This window comes from Meleagris gallopavo, chromosome 16 (assembly GCF_905368555.1).
Source record: "Meleagris gallopavo chromosome 16, MGAL_WU_HG_1.1, whole genome shotgun sequence".
NCBI classification, from domain to species: Eukaryota; Metazoa; Chordata; class Aves; order Galliformes; family Phasianidae; genus Meleagris; species Meleagris gallopavo.
The window spans coordinates 12242351-12266121 of record NC_139419.1 but is presented as its reverse complement, the minus strand read 5'-3'; the positions used below and the strand labels follow the sequence as shown (position 1 = coordinate 12266121).

At 56.3% G+C, this 23771-nt stretch overlaps 2 protein-coding genes across 3 annotated transcripts; one reads left to right on the top strand and one right to left on the bottom strand.

Moving 5' to 3' along the window:
• Positions 1–607: 607 nt before the first annotated feature.
• CLCN7 (Cl-/H+ antiporter 7) lies at positions 608–17583 on the top strand. The gene is made up of 25 exons (XM_010719757.2): positions 608–812; positions 5089–5160; positions 6042–6113; positions 6278–6343; positions 6910–7042; positions 7329–7438; positions 8150–8230; positions 8419–8481; positions 9008–9091; positions 9397–9490; positions 10048–10112; positions 10586–10702; positions 10998–11052; positions 11457–11517; positions 12132–12270; positions 12663–12756; positions 13732–13901; positions 14235–14286; positions 14785–14912; positions 15124–15209; positions 15418–15550; positions 15659–15718; positions 15890–16066; positions 16160–16240; positions 16332–17583. Exons 1-25 carry the CDS (start codon positions 684–686, stop codon positions 16416–16418), a joined length of 2409 nt encoding a protein of 802 aa, XP_010718059.2. The 5' UTR covers positions 608–683; the 3' UTR covers positions 16419–17583.
• Positions 17584–18197: 614 nt separating this feature from the next.
• On the bottom strand, positions 18198–20259 carry PERCC1 (proline and glutamate rich with coiled coil 1). 2 transcript variants are annotated; one of them, XM_085237537.1, is made up of 2 exons: positions 20060–20259; positions 18198–19109 (listed from the first exon to the last, which is right to left on the bottom strand). In XM_085237537.1, the coding sequence occupies exons 1-2, from the start codon at positions 20083–20085 to the stop codon at positions 18341–18343; spliced, it is 795 nt and encodes a 264-aa protein (XP_085093663.1). In that variant the 5' UTR covers positions 20086–20259; the 3' UTR covers positions 18198–18340. The 2 variants fall into 2 exon arrangements, with proteins under 2 accessions (XP_085093663.1, XP_085093662.1); XM_085237536.1 differs by having other exon boundaries at positions 19958–20110.
• Positions 20260–23771: the final 3512 nt, after the last annotated feature.

Genomic DNA, 23771 nt, shown 5'->3' with positions numbered 1-23771 from the left:
AGGGGTGGTTGTGTTCCTGGGGAGCTGTGGGCAGGCCGTGGGGGCCACCAGGCAGAAGTCTGCTCCTCCACATCTCCAGCTCCTGCCCCCAAGAGCACATACAGCCCTATTATTCCTATTAAAGTGCTTCAGAGAGAGAGGAAATGGCATCTATTTTTGGTCTTGCTTTTCACTGCAGCACTCGGTGCCGCTCACAGCCCTGCTGGGTGCAGCATCCCACAGCGAGCTGTACAGAATTCAGTTTCAGGCGGGTTTTAACGTACAACGGCGCTCTCGGCAACCCGCACGGCTCCCAGGTGCTCGGGCTCTCCTCGCCGTGCTGTCGTGCTCATGCGGCGCAGCGCCACGCCGGGTGACAGCCGGGTGCCGGCCGCCAGCATCTGCCACTGAGTCACAAGCGGGGAGGTTGGGGCACGGAAACGCCCGTGCGCCGCGATGACCTAGAGCCGCCAGCCCAGCTGCTCACCGCCCCGCCTGTCCGCCCTGCCCTCCAGGAGCCACAGAGCCCCGCGAGCGGCCCGAGCCGCGGGCTGAGCGCGGCCCGGCAGGGAGCGGGGACTACAACTCCCATGGTGCGCCGGGGCGCGATCGCCGCGCCGGCCGCCGTAGTGCTCACGTGACGCCGGCGGGTGTCACATGACCGGCCGGTGAGGCAGGGGCGGCCGGAGCCGCAGCCGCTCCGCATGGCCAACGTCGCCAAGAAGGTGTCGTGGTCCGGCCGCGACCCCCGCGACGACGAGGACGAGCGTGCGGGGGAGACAACCCCGCTGCTCAACGGAACCGGGCCCGGCGCGGCGGGCGGCGCCCGGCAGGTGATGCGGGGTGGGCCCCGGGCACGGGGTGCGTGGCTCCCGGCTGCTGGGAACGCCCTTTTAATTCGTGCTTCCAGTGCCGTTCTGTGGGAGAGCCCCATCCTTGGCAGGCTGCTGCCGTGGGGGTCTGGCCTACACACGGCTGAGCGTGATGGTGTATGTATGTATGGAGGCAAAGAGAGAGTCCGGGGTGGGCTGTGTTTTAGCGCAGAAAGGCCCGTTCCTTCTTTGCAGATCGCTTTGGAGAAGTTAATCTCATCCTAAAGTAAGCTTTTGTGCGATGCTCACAAATCACAGGGTTGGGACTGTGATTTGGGCCAGGCTGAGTCCGTGGAGCACTGCTGTGTGAGTGCTGGGTGGGAGAGGGGCTGCCTGAGCACAGAGCTAGTGAATTTCCCATGGAAAGCTTGCAGGGAGCCTTCAGCATAGTTAGGAAGGCAGGCTTTGGCAGCCGTTAGCCTGGCTGTCTTGTCTGGCATGGTTCTGTGCTGCTCTGCTCCTGGGCAGATCAGAACAGTGGGCTCATTAGATTAATTAGAGGAAAATTCAGGGTTTGTTAGGCTGCAGGTTTCTGGCGTGGCTGGGCAGGATGGGGGCACGGCCGGCTGGCTGGAGTCAGCTGTGCTCCTGCAGCTGTTCTGATCTGGAAGGAGAAATAAGGTCAGTACAGCAGCACTGGGTGTATCTACAGCATGCCGCCTTCACAAATCACATGGTGAAAACTGCAGTTTTGAGGCATAGTAAGGGAGTTAACCAGATCTCTTGGCTGGGGGTCAATTAGAAAAAGGGTTTCTGTGAGTAGCTTTGAAGAAACAGTGGGGACAGCGGGTGGGGTGAGCGAGACCTGGCCCTGCTGGTCTGGGTTTATTGCCACTGTGTTTATTCCCTGATGGTCCAGCTGGTGACAGAGCACTGCGTGCTGTTTCCCTTTGCAGAGCACGGCAGTGAGGGCTGTACTGTAGCTCTCAGCACGGGGTGGGGATGATGGGCAGCAGGGTGGGCACTGACCTGGCAGCACAGCTGCTTCTCTCCACGGATGGTCCTGTGACCTTAATGCCAAACAGCTCAGTAGGGCCCTTTGTGGCTCTGTGCTGCTACAAGCACAGCCGTATGGGTACGTGAGGAGGAGAGCAGGTCTCTGGCAATGTCCTCATACCCCCATAACTGTCTATGGCCAGGTTACACCAATAGGAACCAGTGGGTGTGATGATAGCATGGTACCAGGCAGGGGGTACTGAGAAGTGGGGACGGATGGCTTTGGCAGAGGGTGGAGCTGTTTTTGTCATGGGATATTTTGGGTCATGATACCACAACAGAAATGGCACCTAATTGGGGTTTCTTCCCCTTGCATGTTCTTTTAATGGAAATGAAAGTGACTTTAAAATCACAAAAGGAAATACGGGTCTGTAGTTCCCCAGCTAAGAGCTGGTGGGCGGGAGGTGAGAGTGCTGCTTGCCTCAGTGCCCTGGTGACAGAGATGTGCTGCAGGGATGTGTTTGGGCTCTCTGTTTTGGGGCTTGCTGGCTCGGAGGGGCTGAGCACAGCACCAGAGCTGGGTCAGCCTTCATCCCATCAGGACCTGGCTGTGCTGCTGTGCAAGGTGCTGTCTGCACATCTGAGCATCGCGTGCCCCAAGGCGTGGGTTGCCCTCCTCCCATGTTTTCATGTCGCATGTAACAAATTAATTTTCAGACTGAAAAGTGGGTGGATGACTTCAGTAAGGGCAGCCAATTCCCATCATTAGCTTAAGGTGTGTTTTTTTTTTTTTAATAATATTTTTTTGCTACCCATTGAGAATGCATTCTGTATGTGTGCTACAGTGCATTGTCTTTGAGATCTGTGCAGTGTTTTTGCTCCTGAGGATGCCAGGGAAGGGGAGGGTGGGCAGGGGGTTGTCAGGCTATGGGATTGCTCATATTCCCCCATGTGAGCTGTCCGGTGGCAGGGCATGGAGGGCAGGAGTCATCTTTTCCCACCACTGAGCAGGGCCAGGAGGGCGCTGTGGGCTGAAAGCCCTCTTCCTTCCTCTTGCTTATATAGTGCAGGCTCCTGCACAGTGCTTTATCTCACTGATAACAAAACCAGGAGCATTCAGAGCTTGTTAGTGAGGAGCAGGGTGGTGATAGAGAACTGCTTATGGAGGGCACTGTGTCTCTGGGGGGTGGTTGTGGGTGCAGTGCTGTCCTGCAGGGATGGCCTTGTAGATGCCCTCCAGATGGGCTGTGGAGCAAATGCTCCATTTGTGGTTCTTCAGAGTCCAGTTAGCAAGGCACTAAAAGGCCACTGTGTACACAGGCAGTGTTTGCTCTGTTCTAGATAGCCTTGTTTGAAGTTGTTCCTCTGTTCGCAAACCAGTGTTGTGACCACTGCTCTGAGATGCATCACTGCTGTGATGGGCTTTCCCTAAGCAGTCATTCCCTTGCTGCAACTCTACTGCTTCCTGACCTATGGATATAGGGCTTTGAGGAATGTGTGGCCTTATCTCCTCTGTAACCCCTCATAAGGTCACTGGGACAGCACAAAGATCTCCCTGAGCCAACGGGACTGCTGAGGGCTGGGTGCCATCACCTTCCTCTGCTGGTGGGAAGGTCCCAGGTATCCCTATATGGGATGGGAGAGCTGATGATCTGTCTGCATCCTCTGAGTTCTGACAACACGTGTGCTGTTGTAGGGGCACTGCAGTCACACCAACATCATGTGTACTGGGAACAGCAGGCTGTGCTTGGAAAGCATCCAGGCTGGGGTCATGCTGCCTGGGCTGAGCACATCTCTGAGCCGTGCACAGATAATCCTCTGTCTGTGCCTGGTTGTCCCATTTCCCCTGTTCCTCCTATGGAAAATGGGTGCTGATGGAAAAAGCCTTTTCCTGTTCTTCCAGCATGTGATCCTTGTGCTGGCAGGATGGAGCCAGCTGTGCTCTAAATGTTCTCAGCCCGTCTGAGTGCTGCCTGCTGCCAGGGTTCAGGACGAGCTGGGCAGGAACTCTATTATACAAGCAAGATGTTTTCAAATGTAACACAGAGTCTAGCTTCAGGTCCAACTGCAATTCCTTTTCCTTTCCTGTTTGTGTTCCAGTGCTCTATAATCACTCGGGGAGCAAGCTGGTGCCTGCATAAGCTCCCCCTGCTCCCATGTGTCCCTGCATGGTTAACAGGTCTGTCTGCCTCCTAGGAGTTTTGCTGGTGCTGAGCCAGAGAGTTTGGGAAGTGGGGACGAAGCCCTCCCACATGTCAGGGAGTAAATGAGAGTGTGGAGCAGATGGGGGAAAAAGGGAAAATAGGTCAGGCTGCAAACACAAAGGAGTATTCTTCACTGCAGTGACGTGTGCGGCTCCCGCTGCTCTGGCCTGCGCGTTCCAGGGGGATCTGTGGGGATTAAAGCAGGAGGGGCTCTAGCTGGGATCTGCAGCTTGCAGGCCCCTGCAGAGAGGGGCTGCCCTGCTGGGACCCTCCTATTGCTCTTCAGTGCTCCTTTATTCTCTGGTCCTTCAGCTGTTTGGGAGTAGGGCTGTTGGAGGGGTGAGGCTGCAGAGGGGAAGATGTGGATGTTGAGAAATGGTGTTGGGCTGTTCTTAGTGGCAGTGCTGCTCCCACACCCTTGTATATCCCCATGTTTCATAACAGCAGCGGGTGAGGGCAGCTCACTTGCTGCCGCTGGGTCTCCGTGTGCAATGCTGGGCTGGTTCAGCCTGAGCCCAAGCCTGTCTTGGCCCAGAAAGATCCCCAGGCTCCTGTGTTGTGCAATTGTGCTGCTTGTAATAAGCCTGAGGGCTCACCAGAGAAAGGAGAACCTTCCCGGCACTGTCCTGGGCGCTGCTGAGCAGTGCTGGTGTCCCTGCTGGAGCACACAGTGCTGGCAGCCAGCCTAGGCACTGTGCTGTGCCCAATGCACTGAGGGTTTGGGGGGAAGTGAATGTGCTGATGTGCTCATCTCTCTGGCTGGGAACCCTCCTGCAGAGCAGGTGGAGGAACAAAAAGTGCCACTGGCCATCCCTTATTGCTGCCTGGCTGAGGAGTAGCCCTGACTGCTTGGGGGAGGGTCTGTCCCTTCTTCCAACACCTCACACAGTTCCTAGACAGCACTGGAGCTTGGCAGGGAGGCACAAGGGATGGACAAACACAAGTTCTGATCTTCCATGGGGATTCCATGCATGGAAGCACTTTGGGGAGCAGGACCCAGCCTGGGCCTGAGAGTGTGCTGTGTGCAGTTGGCACCAGCTGGGCCATCTGCTGGTGGTGCATTCAGGAACTGACTTTGTTCTCTCTTCTCTTTGTAGTTCACTCCTTCCTCCTTTCTGCGCCCTGGACAGCTGAGCAATGTGGATCTCAATGAGGACATCAGTGAGCTGGTGAGTGGCACTGAGAGGAGATGTGACTGAATTTCCTTACTGTGAAATAACCCGTGTGGCTGCTCTCAGGGCAGCAGGGTTAGCCATGGTACACCGTGAGTGCTGCTCTTTCTCCCCCATCTTGCTTGTCACACGAAGGCTCCTGCATGGCCATCCTTGGGTCTTGAGTGCTGCAGCTACTGAAAAGCATTTCTGTTGCTGGTTCCAGCTGGAATACCTGTGACTGGGTTGCTGTAGCATATCTTAATGCAGTGCTTTGAAGGAAAGGCTGGGCCAGTTCTGGATGTAGCTGTAATGCAGGACTGGAAGAAGGGCATGTGATGCCAGTGGGACCCCCCCGCAGCCCCAGTAAATGCCCTAAATCAGAGCTGGGAAAAGCTTGTGTGATCAAAGGCATTTATGAAACAGAATTTAGTTTCTACTCAAAAGCACAGATCTGTTTGAAATAGCTCCTTGCTTTAAGCCAAAGGAATTTCCTGTTGAGATGAAATGTTGCCCTCCGCTGGGAGCACAGAGCTGCTCTGATTTATTAAAATAGCAGTTTGGTGCCGGCTGTGCAGAACCTCTGCCTGCCTGGTCCCTGCTCTGCTGTACTTGTGGCTGCCATGGGACACGTCCTGCTTGGGGACGGTACAGGAGGGCCAGGGGTGCACACACAGAGGGCTATTTGAGCAGACTTAAATCTGCACGCACTGAGCAGTGGGAAACCGTCCTGTGCACTAAGACTGCTCTCTCTGTGGTCCTTCCTGTGCTTCCTGGGTGTTCATGCAGTAAAACTAGCACCAAGCCAGCATTATGGCGTGAGTACTTCTCTGACAGTTGCTGGTTGCCCTCAGGAAGGCAAGCAGGGACCCTGCCAACCTGAGTGTCTTGTCCCACAGGAGACAGAGCTCCCCCGGCCGTATCCCAACGAAATCCCACACAATGAGAAGCTCTTGTCGCTCAAGTACGAGGTATGTGCATGCCTGCTTCTTCCTCAGCTCTGCTGCTGCCAGCTGCCCTCTGTGAGGCACTGGTGAGGGACAGCTCTTGAGTGAGGGTCTCAGATTGGCCCTCCCCTGGCCTAGGGGTCTTCCCCAGCATTAGACACTAACAGCATCTCTCTTCTCTGAGCTAGAGCCTGGACTATGACAACAGTGAAAACCAGCTGTTCCTGGAAGAGGAAAGGAGGATAAACCATGCGGTGAGCCCTGCCACGACCTGGTTATCCATTGTCCCTGCACGCTGACAACCATTGCTCCCTCAGTGCCAGGGGAATGTGGTGCTCAGCAGCAGTGCTTGAGCTTGAGTGTGGTTTGATGGGTGTCCACTAGTTTGTAATGGGCAGGGTGGCCAGCTCTGCAGGAGCCCAGTGTGGCACAAGGGAGGGATGAGGAGTTTGCTGGGTGCTGTGGTGATATTGCTGGGTAGGCTGGAACACCTGCAGTGGGGAAGGCCCTACCCTGGGGGCTTTGGGAGCTAGTACTGCAGCAAGATAGAGCAGGAGAGTGTGTGGAGAGGCTTAATGGAGGCAGCCGAGCTGGGAAAGCTTGTCTTCTAGCCAGAGATTCCTCGGAGGGACAACAGCACTGGGGGTTGCCTTGAAATAGGTCAGGCTTTACAGTCCTCTGCCAAGCAGAGGATAAAGAAGGTTGGGACTTGACTGGGAAGGTGGCCAGGTGGGCTGGAGCCCATCTTGATGCACACTAGGGGCTGTGGATGTGGGGTTGGGCAGCAATGGATTCTGATGGCCGTCTGCTTGTCTGTCAGGCCTTCCGGACCGTGGAAATCAAGCGCTGGGTCATCTGTGCCATGATTGGCATCCTCACCGGCCTCGTCGCCTGCTTCATCGACATTGTGGTGGAGAACCTGGCTGGGCTCAAGTACCGTGTGGTGAAGGACAGTATCCTTGCATGGAGCTGAGGCTTCCAGCCAGGCAGGAGCCACTGGATCTGTGTCCTCTGCTCCTGGTGGCAACAAGAAGGATGTTGGGGGAGAGGGCAGCTTCCTTCCGGGCTTGGTGCACAGGTCCTGCTGCTCTCAGCACTGCTCTGAGGTGCTGCCTGCACCCAAGTGTTCCCATCAATGCACTCTGCAAACCGCAGTCCCAGGAGCTCCACGGTGATGCTTTGTGACTGGGAGGGATATTCCTGAGCTGATAGCAGCCTTTCCTTGATCCTCCTCTACAGACATCGACAAGTTCACAGAAAAAGGGGGCCTGTCTTTCTCTCTGTTACTCTGGGCCACTCTGAATGCCGGTGTGGTGATGGTGGGCTCTGTTATCGTTGCTTTTATAGAGGTGAGGGTTTGGAGGCTGCCTGTGAGGAGGTACTCCTGTAACATCCATCAGATGTTTTCCTGCTGAATTGGCCCTCTGAAGCCCAATGCCTTGGTGTTGGCTGGAAACATCTGTGCTGTAAGGTTTCTCCTTAGGTGTCAGGATGTGCTGCCCTTCATTTGCAGCCCCAGCAACCTGGGGCAGGAGAGGTGGCAGAAGGGCATGCTTCAGCCATGGTTGTGGGTGCAGCTCTTGCAAACTACGTCAGTTCATGCAAGCCCTGAACTAGGCTCAGCCTCTTTGCTTTGCATGTTTGTGAGTAGTCAGGTTTAAGTGCTCAAGAGGAAAAGTCAGAAACTGGCAGCTGACTGATGATGTGTGCAGGGCAAGTTGTGGTTGAGAGGGGACAATGACCTCCTGCATGTTGGCAGCAGTCTCCTTGTTGCTTTGCCATTGCCCTCTGGCAAAGCTTTCCCTGGCCACCAAGTGTGAGCTTTCTGCAGGGAACACCCTTATGTTCCCCTAGAACTTGCTGACTGCATCTGTTTGCCCTTTGGGGCGGTGTGTCTGTGGGGGCACAGCAGGTGCCTCTCAAGAGCTTGTAAATAAGCTCTGAGCCTCCCCAAGATATGCTTGGCATAGCCTGTGTTTAGGGACAGGGTAAGATGGCCAGCATGTCCCCAGTCTCCATCCTGTATGTGATAGGTACTGACACCTTCCTGTTCCTCACAGCCCGTTGCAGCTGGCAGTGGCATTCCCCAGATTAAATGCTACCTCAATGGTGTGAAGATCCCACATGTTGTCCGCCTCAAGGTAAGAAGTGGGAGCTCACAGGATGAGTGCCTACTGCATGGGCTGGGCTGGAGCAAATATGCTTCATTCCTGTGCCGTGGGGCATTCCCTCTGTGTTCTGAGGCAGAGATGGAGCTGGGCTCGCTGCAGCAGCCTGGGGTGCTCCTGTCAGCCTCGTGATGTGCTGTGCCTCTTGCTCTGTCTTACAGACCCTGGTGATCAAAGTCTGCGGGGTCATCCTCTCAGTGGTCGGCGGCCTGGCTGTTGGGAAGGTGATGTGCATAAAGCTCTCTCTGTTATGCTCCTGGCATGTTGTTATCCTCTGCTGGCATGCGTGCCACAGCTCAGCACCAGCCCTGCAGTGTCTTCCCAGTTTTATTCCCTGCCAGTCTGGTGTGTGGCTTAGCTGAGGGCAGGAGAGCAGCAGCCTGTGTCTGCCTGTGTTTGTCACCATGAATGTCAGCTGGGGGAGCACAGGTGCCATGCTTGGACTTGGCTGACCTGCTGGGGCTGAGGGCAAGAAAGGCAGTCTTTGTAAGCTCCTGTCTGCTCTGCCAGAGGGAGTGCTGGTGAGAACAGGAGCCATGTGCTAGAATGAGGATCTGGGGTTGGGGAAGAAATTGCAAGGTCTGTAGTGACCAAAATCCTCTATCGCTATACCTGCAGAGACAGAGCTGGTACAAGTATAGCATCCAGCTTCTTTAGGGCCATTACCCAGGGTTCAGCATCCAACCTTCCCCAGTTTTCTTTAGCTGTAGTGGTTCTTCTTTCCATCTGACTCCAATCTCCTGCCTACAGGAAGGACCAATGATTCACTCTGGAGCTGTGATTGCTGCTGGCATTTCCCAGGGAAGATCCACATCTTTGAAGAGAGACTTCAAGGTTGGTGCTCAGGGCAAGGAGTTCTGCTGCAGGCTGAGCACAGGGCACACTGCCTGGCTGCCCTCCCTGGTGTCAGAGCCCAGCCAAGTAGTGGGCTGGTGCAGCTCTGACTCCTCTGGAGAAGGTGCCCAGAGAGGAGGGAGCTGTGGACTCCATTTGGTGCCACCTGAATTCCCTCCTGTTGCTGCTTATGGTGCCCAAAACAACTCTGTGGGGTTCTGCTGGTGGCAAGGGTTTGTAACTGTGTCTCCTCTGATCTCATGCCTTTAGCCATGCCTGAACCTACCTTCGCTTTGGTATTTCAGATCTTTGAGTACTTCCGCAGAGACACAGAAAAAAGAGACTTTGTCTCAGCTGGAGCTGCTGCTGGCGTCTCTGCGGCGTTTGGTGCCCCCGTGGGTATGTGTCTCAGCTCTGATGCTGAGCAGTGCTGCATGCATCTGTCAGGGGGCTGCTCTTGCCTGCAGGAATCTTTATGGGGTACTGCAGGAGCCTGGGCTGGGACAGCCCCTCATTTACTTCCAGGCTCAGATGCTTGCTTGGAAGCCCAGAGGTTGGGTGTTGCATGGTGGGAATCTATAAGCTACTCAATCTGGTGTGCTGCCAACTTCTGTCAGTTCCAGGATTGAGAAGAGAAACTGTGTCTGCTCTGTGGTTATGTCGTGAGCCTTCCTGAAAAGGGCCCGCCACTCCTCCAAGCTGTCCTGCCCTGCTGTACAGGTCTAGGGAAGAGAGGAGTTGCTTACCTGTCTCTGATCCTAAATGTTGTTTTCTGGGATGGAGGGGAGACAGTGAAAGGGCTTTCTACAAACAGTACATCAAGTGTGTTGGGCTTGGTTGGTCCCTTTGCTTGATTCTGGGAGCTGTGGGAGGATTTGACTGCCTTGGCTGGTGCTGAGAGGTGAGAGTCTGTGGCACGTGCCTGTTGTGAAGATGTTTGTGTCTTGCACTTGCAGGGGGTGTCCTCTTCAGCTTAGAGGAAGGAGCTTCCTTCTGGAACCAGTTCCTGACATGGAGAATTGTAAGTGCTGCAAAGCAGAAGCAGTAAATTAAGACAGGCCTTAATCCAGTTAACGCAGGCTGTGATGGCACTGAGGCATCATCTTTTCTCCTGTGCCCTGAGGCTCTGTGTCCCACAGCTGTGTGCCTCCTTTCATCCTTGCCCTGGGGAACTGTGTAATGCATCTCAGAGATCAGGGCATCCCAAATTCCCTTTTAGCTCCCAGGGGCTAAATTTGAGTCTGGCTGAGTGAGGTCTCATTTCCTGAAGCTGCCAACCCCTTTTCTAAGGGAGCTGCCACAGGGCAGTGGAGAGGTGAGAGGAGGAGTGAGTCCATGCTTGGACTCTGCCTGTCCAGAGCGCGTCCATGGGGAATGTGACCACTTGTCCCCAGCACATCCTGGGTATCGAGTCCATGGGGGATATTTTGGGATAGTGTGGAAGGAGCTGGGCTGGATCTGTCTAGCAGTAATTATGTGTGCATTTCTTTCTAGTTCTTTGCCTCCATGATCTCCACATTCACTCTGAACTCTGTCCTGAGTGTTTACCATGGCAATGCTTGGGATCTGTCCAGCCCTGGGCTCATCAATTTTGGCAGGTTTGATAGCGAGGTATGCCACAGATTCTTCTGCTGGGGAAGTTAAAAGCAGCTCGGGGTTGTGGGACATCGGTCTCTCTTAAAATGTTGCCTGGGGCACGCTCTGGGGTCTGGCTGGATCCCAGCTCCACCAGCGTGAGCAGAAGGTGTTCCTGCAGCCACTGCTGGGTCTAGGTGCTAAGGATGTTCAGGGCACATCCTGGGGCTGCTCCAGGAGCTGCCCACTGGCTCAGGTTCATGCTGCCACAGACAGACAGTGACTGGCAGTCAAATGTCCAGAAGATCTGAAACCCATCTCTTGTTTGCAGAAAATGGGATACACGATCCAGGAAATTCCTATCTTCATCTTTATGGGAGTGGTTGGTAAGGGAGTTCTGCTCTTTCAATCCAATTTGTATGAATAATTCCCTCTGTTCTGTCTGGGCCTATAAAGTTTCAGGATCCACTTTTCTGGGAGGAATGGAAAATTCATTAATTCAAAGGCAGAGGCTGTTTGTGGAATTTATGGGGGTGAGAGCAGGATCCTGGGCCAGCCCTCACCCTTGTAGCAAAGGAGAGACCATGTAATCTGTACCCTGCAAAGTCCTCTGTGGGGTCGGGGTGTTGCAGTCATGGACAGCCCTATGCTGCCACGTGCCCTGGGGCAGCCAGTCATGCTGAGTGTGTCATCGTTGTCTCTCTGAGCTTCCTCTTTTCTCTTGGGTCTTGTGTGGCCGTAGGAGAACCTGAGACTTGCATGCTGACTCTTCCCTCCTTTCCACTCGCAGGTGGGATCCTGGGGGCTCTGTTCAATGCCCTGAATTACTGGTTAACGATGTTCCGGATCAGGTAAGAGCTTGTGGGTAGCCAAAGTAATTCAAGTGGGTTGGCTGACGTCGTCTGTGCTTCCTGGTTGTGATGTTCTGAGCCAAAGCCAGGCTGTAACCTCATGCATAGCGACAGCAGCCCCTGGAAGCTGACAGATAAAGATGCCATGTGCCTCTTGCTGCCTGCCCCAAGGCTTTGACCCACAGCATCCCTCCTTTGCTATGATCCTGCTAAGTATTCATTCTTAGTGACCTGGCTGCTCAAACAAGTGCGAGTACTGTGCAAGACATGATTGCTACATGAGAGCAATGAGAGAGCCAAGATTGCTGCTGAGCCCATCAGAGCCCACACTGGCACAGCCATACTTGCCACCAGCATTTCAAACCTTAGAACCAGCCTTGGGATGTCAGAGAGGGGTGATCTGTGGCATCAGCAGAGCTGGTGAAGGGTCTGTGGCATCTCCCAGGGCATCGCTCCTCCTGGGTTGAAGCTTACTGGGCTTGGCTCTCTGCTGCCCTCCCTCTCCTGGCAGAGCCTTCCATTTCCTGCAGCCTGTAAGGCTTGCTGCATCTCACCGCTGGCACCCTTGGGTGCTGCTGTGGCAGAACTGGGCTCACTGCTCTGCTCCCTTTCAGGTACATCCACAGGCCTTGCCTCCAGGTGATTGAGGCCATGTTGGTCGCGGCGGTGACAGCGGCTGTGGGCTTCGTCATGATTTACTGCTCCCGAGACTGCCAGCCCATCCAGGGGAGCTCAGTGGCCTATCCTCTGCAGGTAGGAGATGCTGGTGAGCTACACCTGAGGTGAGGGATACCCTGAGGCTGAGCAGGGGAGTGAGACACTGCTGGAGTTTGTGGCCCTGGGCCTTGCTGGTTCCCCTGCAGCCGCTACCCTCTGCTCTGGGTGCAGCTGGAGACCTTGAGTTTGCCCTGGACTCTTTGCTGTAACACCCATCTCTGAGATGTGAGCCCTACTTGGGCTGTAGTGTTGCTTAGCACAGGTTTCTGTCACCAGCAGCACAGTAGCTAGATGGAAGTGCTGTGGCATTAGTGTGCTTGCTGTGTGCAGTCCCCCCAGCTCTGCACCAACTGGAGAACGGCCGCTTGCTCTGCTCTGGGGCAGCACATAGCTGCCACTTCTAACTCTTTCCTTCCCTTCCCTTCCAGCTTTTCTGTGCTGATGGAGAGTACAACTCCATGGCAACTGCCTTCTTCAACACACCTGAGAAGAGTGTTGTCAACCTCTTCCATGACCCTCCAGGTCTGTGTGCCAAGTGAATGCTTCCTTGAAGAACAGCGCAGGACAGAATGTGTGCACAGTGCTCACCTGTTCCCTTGTTGCTTGTGGGATGGGGTGGGGTATGATTAGTGTGGCTTAAAGAGGGCACGGTCAGGTCCAGAAAAGCACTGTGTGGGGCTGTAGGCAGTGGCTGTTGTGGCTACCAGCTCCTGAGTACCCATGCAGTGCTGCAAACAGGAGGTGCTGGTGTTCCTCTGCTGTAACCATGCACCCATCAGGGCAGATCTGCTCTGAGCCTTGTGCTGGCTGCAGGGCACAGTACTGTGATGGGTGTAACAGTGGTCTGGTTTTTCTACCAGCAAGCAAATTCTGATCTTAACAACAAAGCTGCTCCTTTCCTTTCCCTGTTACCCAAAGAAATGTCAGCTCTTTTGCTGCAGCAGAAGGAGGGAGGGATGGGTGCTGTGTTTGAAAGCACCATGAGCTCAGCCAAAGGGCTCTGCCCTCGGGGCTGCCTGTGAACAAGGAAGCAGTTCTGTCTGTGTCTGTTTGCAAGCTGTCATTCTGATCTGTGTGGGAGCGTATCTGACCCTTGCTTGCTCTCTGGAGTCCATCCTGTAAATATCTCTGGCTGGTTTCTTACTTAGCAGGGCCTCTTGCCCCTGAACGACTTTACCTTCTGGGTAGGTTGTGGAGGTGGATTTTAGAGTTTGGATCTGTGTGAGAAATGAAATTTGGCTTTTAGACTTCAGCTCCTATTTCCCTTGGACCCTGTGTATGATAAAGTGTTCTCTGCCCCCTGGGGCTGCTGTTCTGGGACTAGTTCACCAGTGCCTCTGCCCACCAGGCCTTGTCCTCCAATGCTGATGGTCCCCCAGGGCTTTGCAAAGTTTGTCACGTTGCCCTGCAGAAGGGGCTGCTGGCTGTTCACCCATGGCTGTAGTGCTGTTCAGGCTGTGGGACTGGCTCTGATTCCCTGTTCTCTTCCCACCCCAGGTTCCTACAACCCCATGACACTGGGCATGTTCACCCTGATGTATTTCTTCCTGGCCTGCTGGACGTATGGCCTCACGGTGTCTGCAGGGGTCTTCATCCCTTCCCTGCTGATCGGTGCTGCCTGGGGGCGGCTGTTTGGCATCTCCCTGTCCTACTTGACCAAGGGCTCGGTGAGCACTTGATGAGAAGGGGCGATGCAGCTCCTCGCTGACCTCCTTTTCTGCTGACCTGGCTGTGCACGCAGGCAGTGGGCATGGAGCTGGCTGAGAGCCTGGCACAGTGGTCTGGAGAAGTGTGGGGTGGGTTGACTCCTCACTTGATCTCCTGAGCAGCATCTGGGCTTTTCCTGGCCCTGACAGAGACCTGTTGACATATGGGCTGTGCAGGCAGCTTCTGGCATGCTCTGCTCCTTCAGAGGTGGGGTTTGGGGCCAGGGCACTGCTTGTTATCTGTGTGCCCTGGAGCTAGCAGCTCACTTGGTCCCTTCTCTCTCCCGTGCTCAGATCTGGGCTGACCCTGGGAAGTACGCCCTGATGGGAGCTGCTGCACAGCTGGGTGAGTTGCTGAGTTGCCTCCCTTGGGGAATCATGGCTACATCCAACTTGTGTCATAGTGAAGGTGGCATGGGGAAAAAAATGCTCTCTGCTTCTCTGATGAAGATTTTCCCCTAGTTGGAGGGCAGTCTGTATTTCAAGTTAAAACCCAACCTGGCTGTCAGCTTCCTCACAACACTACCAAGTGCTGGCAGCACTGTGGCAAAAATGAGGGCTGGGCTTGTCCAGGGCAGCTCCCAGGGCTGGAGGTGCCATGGAGCTGCAGTCTAGTTTAGGTCTGGAAGCTCTGGCCTCCCCTAGCCTGCCCTGGAGCCCTGTCACTGTATGGTTTGCTGTCACTTGGTGACTGGCTCCTGCCTGCAAAGCCAGCAGAGGGGAGCAGTGTCCCTTGGTGGGTTGGATGTGGTGCCTGTGTGAGAGTCCTGGGTTGCTGTGCAGAAACTGAGGGGTCTTGGGTGCCCTCCCCTGAGTCCCTGATCCCCTCGGATGCTTCTTGCAGGTGGGATAGTGCGGATGACACTGAGTCTTACTGTCATCATGATGGAGGCAACAGGCAATGTCACCTATGGATTCCCCATCATGCTAGTGCTGATGACAGCAAAGATTGTGGGAGATTACTTTGTGGAGGTGAGGACTGGATGCACTCAATGTGAGCCTGGGATGGGGTGGGAGGCTGTGGGTGAGAATTTGGGGTACTGCAGTGCCAGGGGAAGCTGTAGGTGAGGACTGGAGCTGCTGCAGAGCCTTGGGAGGAGACCCTGGTATCTGATGCAGAGAGGAGATGCTGCCTGGCTGTACTCCCTTGGCATATCTCCTGTTGGCATGACTCTCCTTGCAGGGGCTTTACGACATGCACATCCAGCTGCAGAGTGTGCCCTTCCTGCACTGGGAGGCTCCTGTGACGTCCCATTCGCTCACAGCCAGGTAGGTGGACTGAGAGTCTGGCACCTCTGGGGGCAGCCCTGGGGTCATGCTGCTGCCAGCCCAGGCCCTTCTCCAGCAGGATGATGTCTGTTCCCACGTCCCCCACGCTGTGGGGACAGAGTATGTGTCAGGGCTGAGAGCTGTGCACTTCGGGGTGGATTTGGGGTGTGCTGCCATCTAGCTGTTTCACACCGACCCTTCTTTGCAGGGAAGTGATGAGCACGCCTGTCACCTGCCTGCGGAGGATCGAGCGAGTGGGCACCGTCGTGGACATCCTCAGTGACACCTCCTCCAACCATAACGGCTTCCCAGTGGTGGAGAGCAACCCCAACACCACACAGGTGGGCTTGGGACTGCCTGGGGGTTGTCTGTGCAAGAGATGGCTGTGGTGTGACCATGGCCGTCGCTGCTCCAACCAGCCCTGCCTCATGCTGGGTGCTCTGTTGCAGGTGGCTGGGCTGCGGGGTTTGATCCTGCGCTCCCAGCTCATTGTCCTGCTGAAGCACAAGGTGAGTACACAGAAACCATCCCAGGGATCAGGAAACTGTGTGCTTCTCTCCAGAAGATCTGCCTACCCCATGCTTCTGGCCTCTTCCCTCCCTAACCGCGTGGGTGCTGTGGGGCTGTGTGTCCCAGTGAGCGTCATGGGGTGGTCCCTGAGAGGTCTCATTCCTCCCCAGGTTTTTGTGGAAAGAGCCAACCTGAGCATGGTGCAGCGGCGACTGAAGCTGAAGGATTTCCGGGACGCCTATCCCCGCTTCCCCCCCATCCAGTCCATCCATGTCTCCCAGGATGAGCGCGAGTGCATGATTGATCTGAGCGAGTTCATGAACCCCTCGCCCTACACTGTGCCTCAGGTAATGACTGCGGGCCCCTGCCCCTATGGAGCCCACCTCCCTGGGGGCCAGCTGGGCGCATCGTGACTCCCATGACCCCACTCTGTGTTGCAGGAGGCGTCTCTGCCGCGGGTGTTCAAGCTTTTCCGAGCCCTGGGCCTCCGGCACTTGGTGGTTGTGAATAATCACAATGAGGTGAGGCTCTGGGGCAGCTCATGGAGATAATGCTGTTGTCTCCACATTCTGTTCATTAGTGCAGGGCTTAATTCTGTCCTTTCCCTGGCAGGTGGTGGGCATGGTCACCCGCAAAGACCTCGCCAGGTACCGCCTGGGGAAGGAGGGACTGGAGGAGCTGTCGCTGGCACAGACGTGACGTGGGGCAGCACTACCCAGCAGAGTTGTGCCCTGGCCCTCGGCCCCTCTGAGACCAGGACCCTGTTTTGGTGGAGGCAGGGAGAGGACAGGGTTGACTTGTGGAGGCATCACGGTGCCTGGAGCACCGACCCAGCCACGCTGCCCTGGCTCTCCGTGTGTTGCTGCCTTCTCCAGTCTGCTGGCTCCCTTCTACTCTTCCTCACTCCTTCCTCTACTTCCCTGAGGGATCAAAATACACGGTTGGCTCTGTTAGCTCCTTGCATAGGCTCACCACGGGTTGGGTGAAGGCAGGAGTGTGCCCAGGGAGCTGGCGTGCCCTGCTGAGCTGGGCCTAGTCTCTCTGCCACAGTCTCTGCCCTCTTTCTCTGCTGCCACCCTGGGCTGTCTGGGCCTGGCCCTGACTGAGCACCCCCTATGGGGCTGGGTCAGGCTGTGTGGGGATGGGAAGTGGTGGGGCTCCTCCTGCTTCAAAGGCCCTGTCCCTTCTCCCTGTGCTGCTGCCAACTGTTGGGGTGAGCCCTGTGCCACACTCCTGCAATTCTGCTCCTCTGGTGGGAGGAGTTCCCTGCCCTGCTGTGCAATAAAAGGGCTCCCATGGTTCAGCAGCTGCTGCCTCCATCTCTTTCTTGACTCCCTCAGCTGCTTTGCTTCTAAGGGCAAGGTGTGAGGGATAGTGTGGCCATGCCTGGGCTCTAGGTGGGGAAGGGAAGAAGAGAACCCCCTTTTCCTTGGGGGGTGGTGGTCCTAGAGTGTGGTCCCCTCTGACTCCTGCTCTCCTCCAAGTCCCAAAAGTGCTGCTCCAGTGATGCTGGGTCCAAAGTGCCCTCAGCTGTGTTTCTGTACTTGCTGCAGTTTGGTCCAGACTGGTGCAGTAGCCTGGTTCCTGCTGGGCTGGGCCACAGGGGGGGACCAGTTTGCCTCTCCGTGGATGAGGAGAGTTTCCAGCCCTCACATCCCCCTGGTGTAACTCCTCCTCCTCTGTCTTCCTTTGCCATCATCACTGCAGGTGCTGGCCCTATCCCTGCTCCTTGCACTGCACCATGCCCTGCAGTGGCAACACCCTTGCTGTGCTCTGGGCTGGGAGTTGTGCAGGGCAGAGGAATGCTGGTACCTGTGGGCTTCCAACCACTTCTGTGCTGAAATAAACCCTGTTTGTACTTTTATTCTGGTATTGCCTGTCTCTTGCTTCCCTCCATCTCCTTGTTACTCAGCTCCCAGGATTGGTGCTAGGGGCTGTGAACGCTGCTCTGCCTGGGGATGCCAGGAATTTGGGGTGCTGTGTGGGGGAAGTGCTGCATGTCACAGCCCCCTGGCAAGGGGCGGGTGCCCAGAGCTTCCTGGGTGCTTTTCCCTTTCAAGGCCAACAAAGAGCCACTGTAATAAAGGGGGGGATGCCTTGGCTGGACCCTGGTAACAGGGCTGGGTTCCAGCAGCAGCTAGGAGGCCATGGAGAAGGGGAAGTCTCCAGCCTGGCTCCTGCTTGCTGGCAGTGCAGCGGCCCTGGGTCCCTACGGTGCTGCTGAGTCCCCCCTGCCCAGGCTGCAGTGCATCGCTGGCTGGCAGCCGGGTGCTTTGTGAGGCCCCACGTTGCCCTTTGCCCCGGCACAGCTGAGATAAGGGGATGGGATCCACCGCATTGGGACTGTCGAGCAAACACAGACTATGCTCCTCCAGCCACTGCGTGTCCCTCCTCCTCCTGGAGCCGAGGGGTGCTGCGCTGCGGCCCTTTGCCACTCAGGGCCAGGGATACCGTGGTGAAGGACACTGCACGCGCTCATGCCTGTGGGAGTCATTTATTCACTCGTCCCGCTGCTGGCCCCGACCACTGGCTCCAGGTGTCCCACTGCCCGTGGGTTGCGCATTGTTGCTCATTAACTGGGCGGCGCGTGGCGGCCATGGGCTGCAGTGGGTCGCAGTGGGTCACAGCCCGCTGTAGGGCTCGGCCTCCAGCCCCGCATGGCCCGGCATAGGAGGCAGCTCCCGCCCGCTGCCCGGCGGCTCTGGCCCCGGCTCCACCGTCCAGTGGGCCAGCAGGTCGCTGAAGTCGGGGGTGCCGGCGTGCAGGAGGCTGCCGGGGCCGGGACCCGGCTCTCTCCAGAAGGAGGGCGGCAGTTTCCTCCTGTGCATGGGGGTGATGTGGCCGTATTTCCTCTCCAGCCGCTGCGTCTTCCCGCTGGCCGCCTGCGGCGCCAGGCACCGGTGCACGCCGTACTCAAAGAGCTCGGCCAGCGGCCCCAGCCTGTGCGCGGCCCCGTGGGCACCGAGTGCCGCCTCCGGCTGCGCCCGGCCGCCCCGTGCCGCGTGCCCCAGGCCGGGGGAGCTGCGGGGCGAGCTGCAGTCCTCGGGCACGCCGTGGCCGCCAGCGGCCTCCTCCCGGCCCCGCCGCCCGAAGTACCGCTGGATGTCGCAGCTGATGAGCTCTGAGAAGCGCAGGAGTCGCAGCGTGGTCTCTGCGGCACTGGGGCCGGCGGGCTCCGGCCCGCCGCTCTGCTCTGCTGCCTCCTCTTCATCTTCCTCCTCCTCTTCTTCTTCGTCGTCCTCCTCAGAGAGGTCGGGGAAGTCGGGCTCGGGGCGCGCAGGCAGGAGCAGGCCGTGCGGGAAGGGCGAGGGCAGCCGCAGCTCGGCCAGCGGCCGGATGACGCCGGCAGCCATGTCGGTGCAAAGGGACACCCCGCGACCTGGGCTCACCCTGCGGGCAGGGACGCGGCGTGAGGGTGGCACGCAGCCCCGTCCTTCCACCCTGTCCTGCTGCCCCGCTGCGGTGTTCTGCCCTCAGGCACTGTGGGGCTGTGTCACACCGTGCCAAGGCCATTGTGGGGCTGCGGGGCAGCGGGGATGTACCTCTGTCCCTGGGGCGGGGACCATGGGACACAGAACAGCAGGGATGTCGCCGCTGATCCATGGGACACAGAGCAGCAGGGATGTCCCCGCTGATCCATGGGACACAGAACAGCAGGGATGTCGCCGCTGATCCATGGGACACAGAGCAGCAGGGATGTCGCCGCTGATCCATGGGACACAGAGCAGCAGGGATGTCCCCGCTGATCCATGGGACACAGCAGCAAGGATGTCCCCACTAACCCCACTAACTGCAGGGCAGTAGGGATGTTCCCTGTGAGATGTGAGGCAGCAGGGGCATCCCATCCAAGTTGCAGGATGAGGAGCAGTACGGACATCCCCTGAGCTACAGAGTAAGGCTAGTGTTCCCCTGGATGTTCCCTGTTACCCCAGGGCTTTGTGTAGTGGCGAATGGTGCTGAGCACCTCCCACCCTGGGCACAGCACTGAGCCCCATGGGCTGCACCGCCAGGATGCTGAGAGCCCACACGAGGACCCCAAATGTTTCCCTGTTAGGGGATAAACCTGGCCCCCTCCCAGCACTGCTTTCGTGGGCTCTGGCCACAGCTCAGTTCTGCCGAGCTGGATGTGGCCCCTCTGTGCTCACTACAGAGCACTCAGCCACGTGCCCCATTCCCCTCCACGGGCAAGTGATGGGCTCAGCTCCCGGGGCTCAGCACACCCCTGCAGGGATGCTCACCTCCAGGAAGCAGGGAGAGCATTGCGGCAGGGACTGGAGGGCATTGCCCGGTGCCGTATCCCCTGCAGTGCCCTGGCTCAGCCCGGCTCGGTCGGCGCTCACCTTGGTGCTGCTGCCCGGCCATGCATAGGCTCCCGCGCCGTTCCCCCTCGCTGTCCCTCCACCTGGGCCTGAAGTATTTATAGCGGAGCAGCGAGCTGACGGCTGGCAAATATTTGGTAGCCGTATTGTAATAGTAGACTCGGTAAACAGAGCCAGGGTTTGCTTTAGCACCCAGCAACGGGAGAGCGGCGCGGGGAGGGACGCGGGGACGGAAGGCAGGGCTCACCTTAATGGCTCACTCGCCAGGGGATTTTCAAGTGTTGTTCCTGTAGATTCACCTATTAAATCGGCAGCCCCAGCTGCCAAACTGCCCGCACACTTGTACCGAGGGCTCTTATCTCCCCGCTGATTGGAGGTAAAATCAAGCTTTGTCAAATAGGCGTAAAATTAAATTTCATGCTATTTTGACTCCTGGAGTAGGGATCTTCTGAAGAACACGGTGCTTATCGAGCGCTGCCTGTGCAAACAGAGCTGTGGCTGCAGTGGGTGAACCCTCCGGGCTGCAGCCTCCGAGGGGTCCCACGGTGCTGCTCACCCCCCCACCCCGTGCAGCTCCAGATCCCCATTGCAGCCCCATACTCCCTGCAGACCCCAAGATGGGTGTGGGGCTCCTGTACCAGCCCTGGGGTGGAGGTTGGACATTTTGGGGTGTCAGGGCACAGCAGGAAAGGCACTTTGGGTGCTGGGGCTGGTGTCTCTGTCGGGCAGTGCTGGATGCAGAGAAGACAACACTGTTGTGGGGAGCTCTGGACCAGCCCCAGGGCAGGGGCAGCACCTAAGTGGTAGCAGTGTCACTGCAGACAGGGTGCTGGGATGCCCTATGTTCCTCCTATGGCCTGGGACTATGTTGGTCCATGGAGGGACAGAGGAGCAGCAATGACAACAGAGCAGCTGATGTCAGGAGAGGGCTGTGGTCCTGCTGTGCCATTTCTGTTCTGGCACTGGGACATGATGGTGTGGCCATCCAGAGGGGTGCAGAGCACAGACAGGGGACATAGGATAGCTGGGGGACACAGGTGGCCAGAGGACATGGGAAAACCCACAGGTGACAGCAGGAGGACACGCATGGAATGGCTGCCGGTCTGATTCAGTCCTGTCCCCCCTCCTGCAGCCCCTGCTGGGACTCTCAGGTGGGACACTATGCACTGGGCTCGGGGATGGGCAGACCCTGCTCCAGAGCTGTCCTGCCCCTGCCCCGGGGGCTGACATGAGCTCCTGATCTGGCCCTGTACCCCAGGGTGAGCTATTCCTCAGTGCTGCTGAGGACAGTGCCATCCTGGGCTTGGTCATCAGCCACCCCACCCTGCATCTGGGGGCCAAGCTGGGATCTGAGGCCCAGCCATGCCCCACCGTGCTGCCATCCCTCCCCACACACTCCCGCTGGCAGCACTGGGGGGGGCAGCAGGTCCCGCCCAGGCACCGCTGGGCAAACATGGCCAGCGGGAGCTGATAAGCCACGGACAGCCTTCGATCTGCCACCTGATGTCACCCGCTGCCACTGCTGCCTGCGATGCACAGCCTGGCACAGCTTGGCACAGCGTGGCACGGTTTGGCACGGTTTGGCACAGTCTGGTGCAGTCTGGTACAGCACGGCTTACCATGGCCTGGCCCGGTCCAGTATGGCCTGGTAGAGCCTGGTACAGATTGATGCAGCTCAGTAAGGATTGAGACATCTTGGGGCATTGAGGTTTTTGGTTCAGGTTCATCAAAACTCATTAAGGTCCTCTCCCTTATCTTGACACTATGAGGGAGACCTCAGAGTAGGGGAGTGAGTCAATCAGGATTGATGGGAGCCAGAATAGGAGACTCAGCTACCAGTCCTTGTTGGTACACAGCCTGAATACAGGCAGCTTTTTGACCAGGCAGATGACCTGAGATCTGAAAAGCTGGCTGTTCGTATGACTAATGGGTAAACCCAGTCCTGTGGGTCAATTCCTCCTGCCCAGTACACTGCATGGATGGTCAGAGAGTGATTTTCTTGTCCTGGTCTTATATTGAGAAAGATGCCAGGACCCCAAAACCCACTGGCTTCCATATCACTTAACATAATTTTCTCTCCTCCTGTTGAAGACACCCTACAAAGATATTCAGTCTGATTCCTGCAGTCTCCTGGAGTATTTCTCTTGTAATTTGGATAGCTCAGCCAGGGACCATGGAATTGCTCCGGTGGTGGTGATAATGTGTCCAGGTTGGTCATTTTCAGCTGCCTTAGTCACCATTTCCATCTTTACAATGGGTCTGAGAGTGGTTGTAGGGGGAGGTCTCTCGTCACTGCTAGAGTCCCAGATATCTCCATCCCATGTCTCAGGGTAGGCAGCAGACACCACATTCTGAATCTGGTGGTGGGTTATGGGTGGTGGACATCTGCGATATAATTAATTTCAACTCCCCTTGTTACTTTCTTTCCTGAGTTTCAGATTCAGCAAGGGCTGCTTTTAGATTCTCCTCTTCCCATCTCATTGCTTCTAATTCCAATTGTGAATCGCTATTTGTAGTTTCCAAACAGACTGCATATCTCCTCTGCCTATCAGCTCCAACTTTATAGTCCTGACTTTTCCGTTTCTCCTGTTTAAGTTCCTCAGTAAGCAGAGATACTTCGGTTTTGTCTAATTCAGCACTAAGTTCTTTAAACACCATTGGGGGGTAGGCTGCTGTGCCCACTCCTGTTGAGCCCATGACAGTAAGACATGCTCCTGGGACCAAACATATCATGCTTTTCCTCTTCCCCACCTCTTCTTCTGTTCTTTGTGCAGGATTTCTATCCTCTGGATGGCATTTAGAATCTCAGTTGACAAATACTCAACAGATAACAATTCCAAACATACACAAACAAGCATACGATCTTGGCAAAGCAACAACAACTAACATGGTAAAGGGGAAGGGTATGAGCAGGATGTGTACTTTTGGTTTTCCATGAATTGCCAAGTAATGGAGTCCACCGATTCCCCCAAGGCACAGTATTAGACCAGATTCCTTGAGAGAGGTCTGTAACCAATACCCTCTGGCAAGAAGAGAGATTTCAAGATATTCTTAGGGAGGATAACATGACCTGATGATGTCCACTGGTTGGTTCAGATGTTAGTGCTAATGGTGTGGGGCTCTCAGTCCAGCTAGGAGGGGATCCTACTCCATAGTGGTCCCTGCACTGTTTTATACTCTACTAGCATCTGATCTCTGCTGAGTTTGTTACTTAATCACTACAGTGCACACTGCTTCTGCTAAACGGGGTTAGTCTGATAAGCCTCATGAAAGAGGAAGGAAAGCCTCCCCTGGGTCCTACAGGAGTTAGCTGCACTTCTTTATTTCATCCTAGAGGCACAGAGCCATATCTGTGAGCATCATTTTGTGGTCCTGATTCAGTCTAGCACCATTTTGTTTCATATAATCAAGACACACACTTGCCAGTAATCCACCAAGTTGGGGCTGACTCAGGGCTCTTGGCACTACCTAGGCCATGATTGGGAGGGACAGAGTCAGGTTTATCTGTTCCCCAGTGACACAACTGCTGCAGGCCATGCACCAAAAGGGTAAACAGGACTACGAGGCAGAAAACCGTAACCAGACCTTCACCTAGTCCTGTTTTATACCTTTCACCCAATTATGCCTTTCCCTTTCTTCAGCATGCCTTTCCAGGAGAATCCCACACGCAGGTTGGTACAGCTCAAAGGGACCTGACATGGTTCAGCACAGCATGGCACAGGTTGCTACAGCA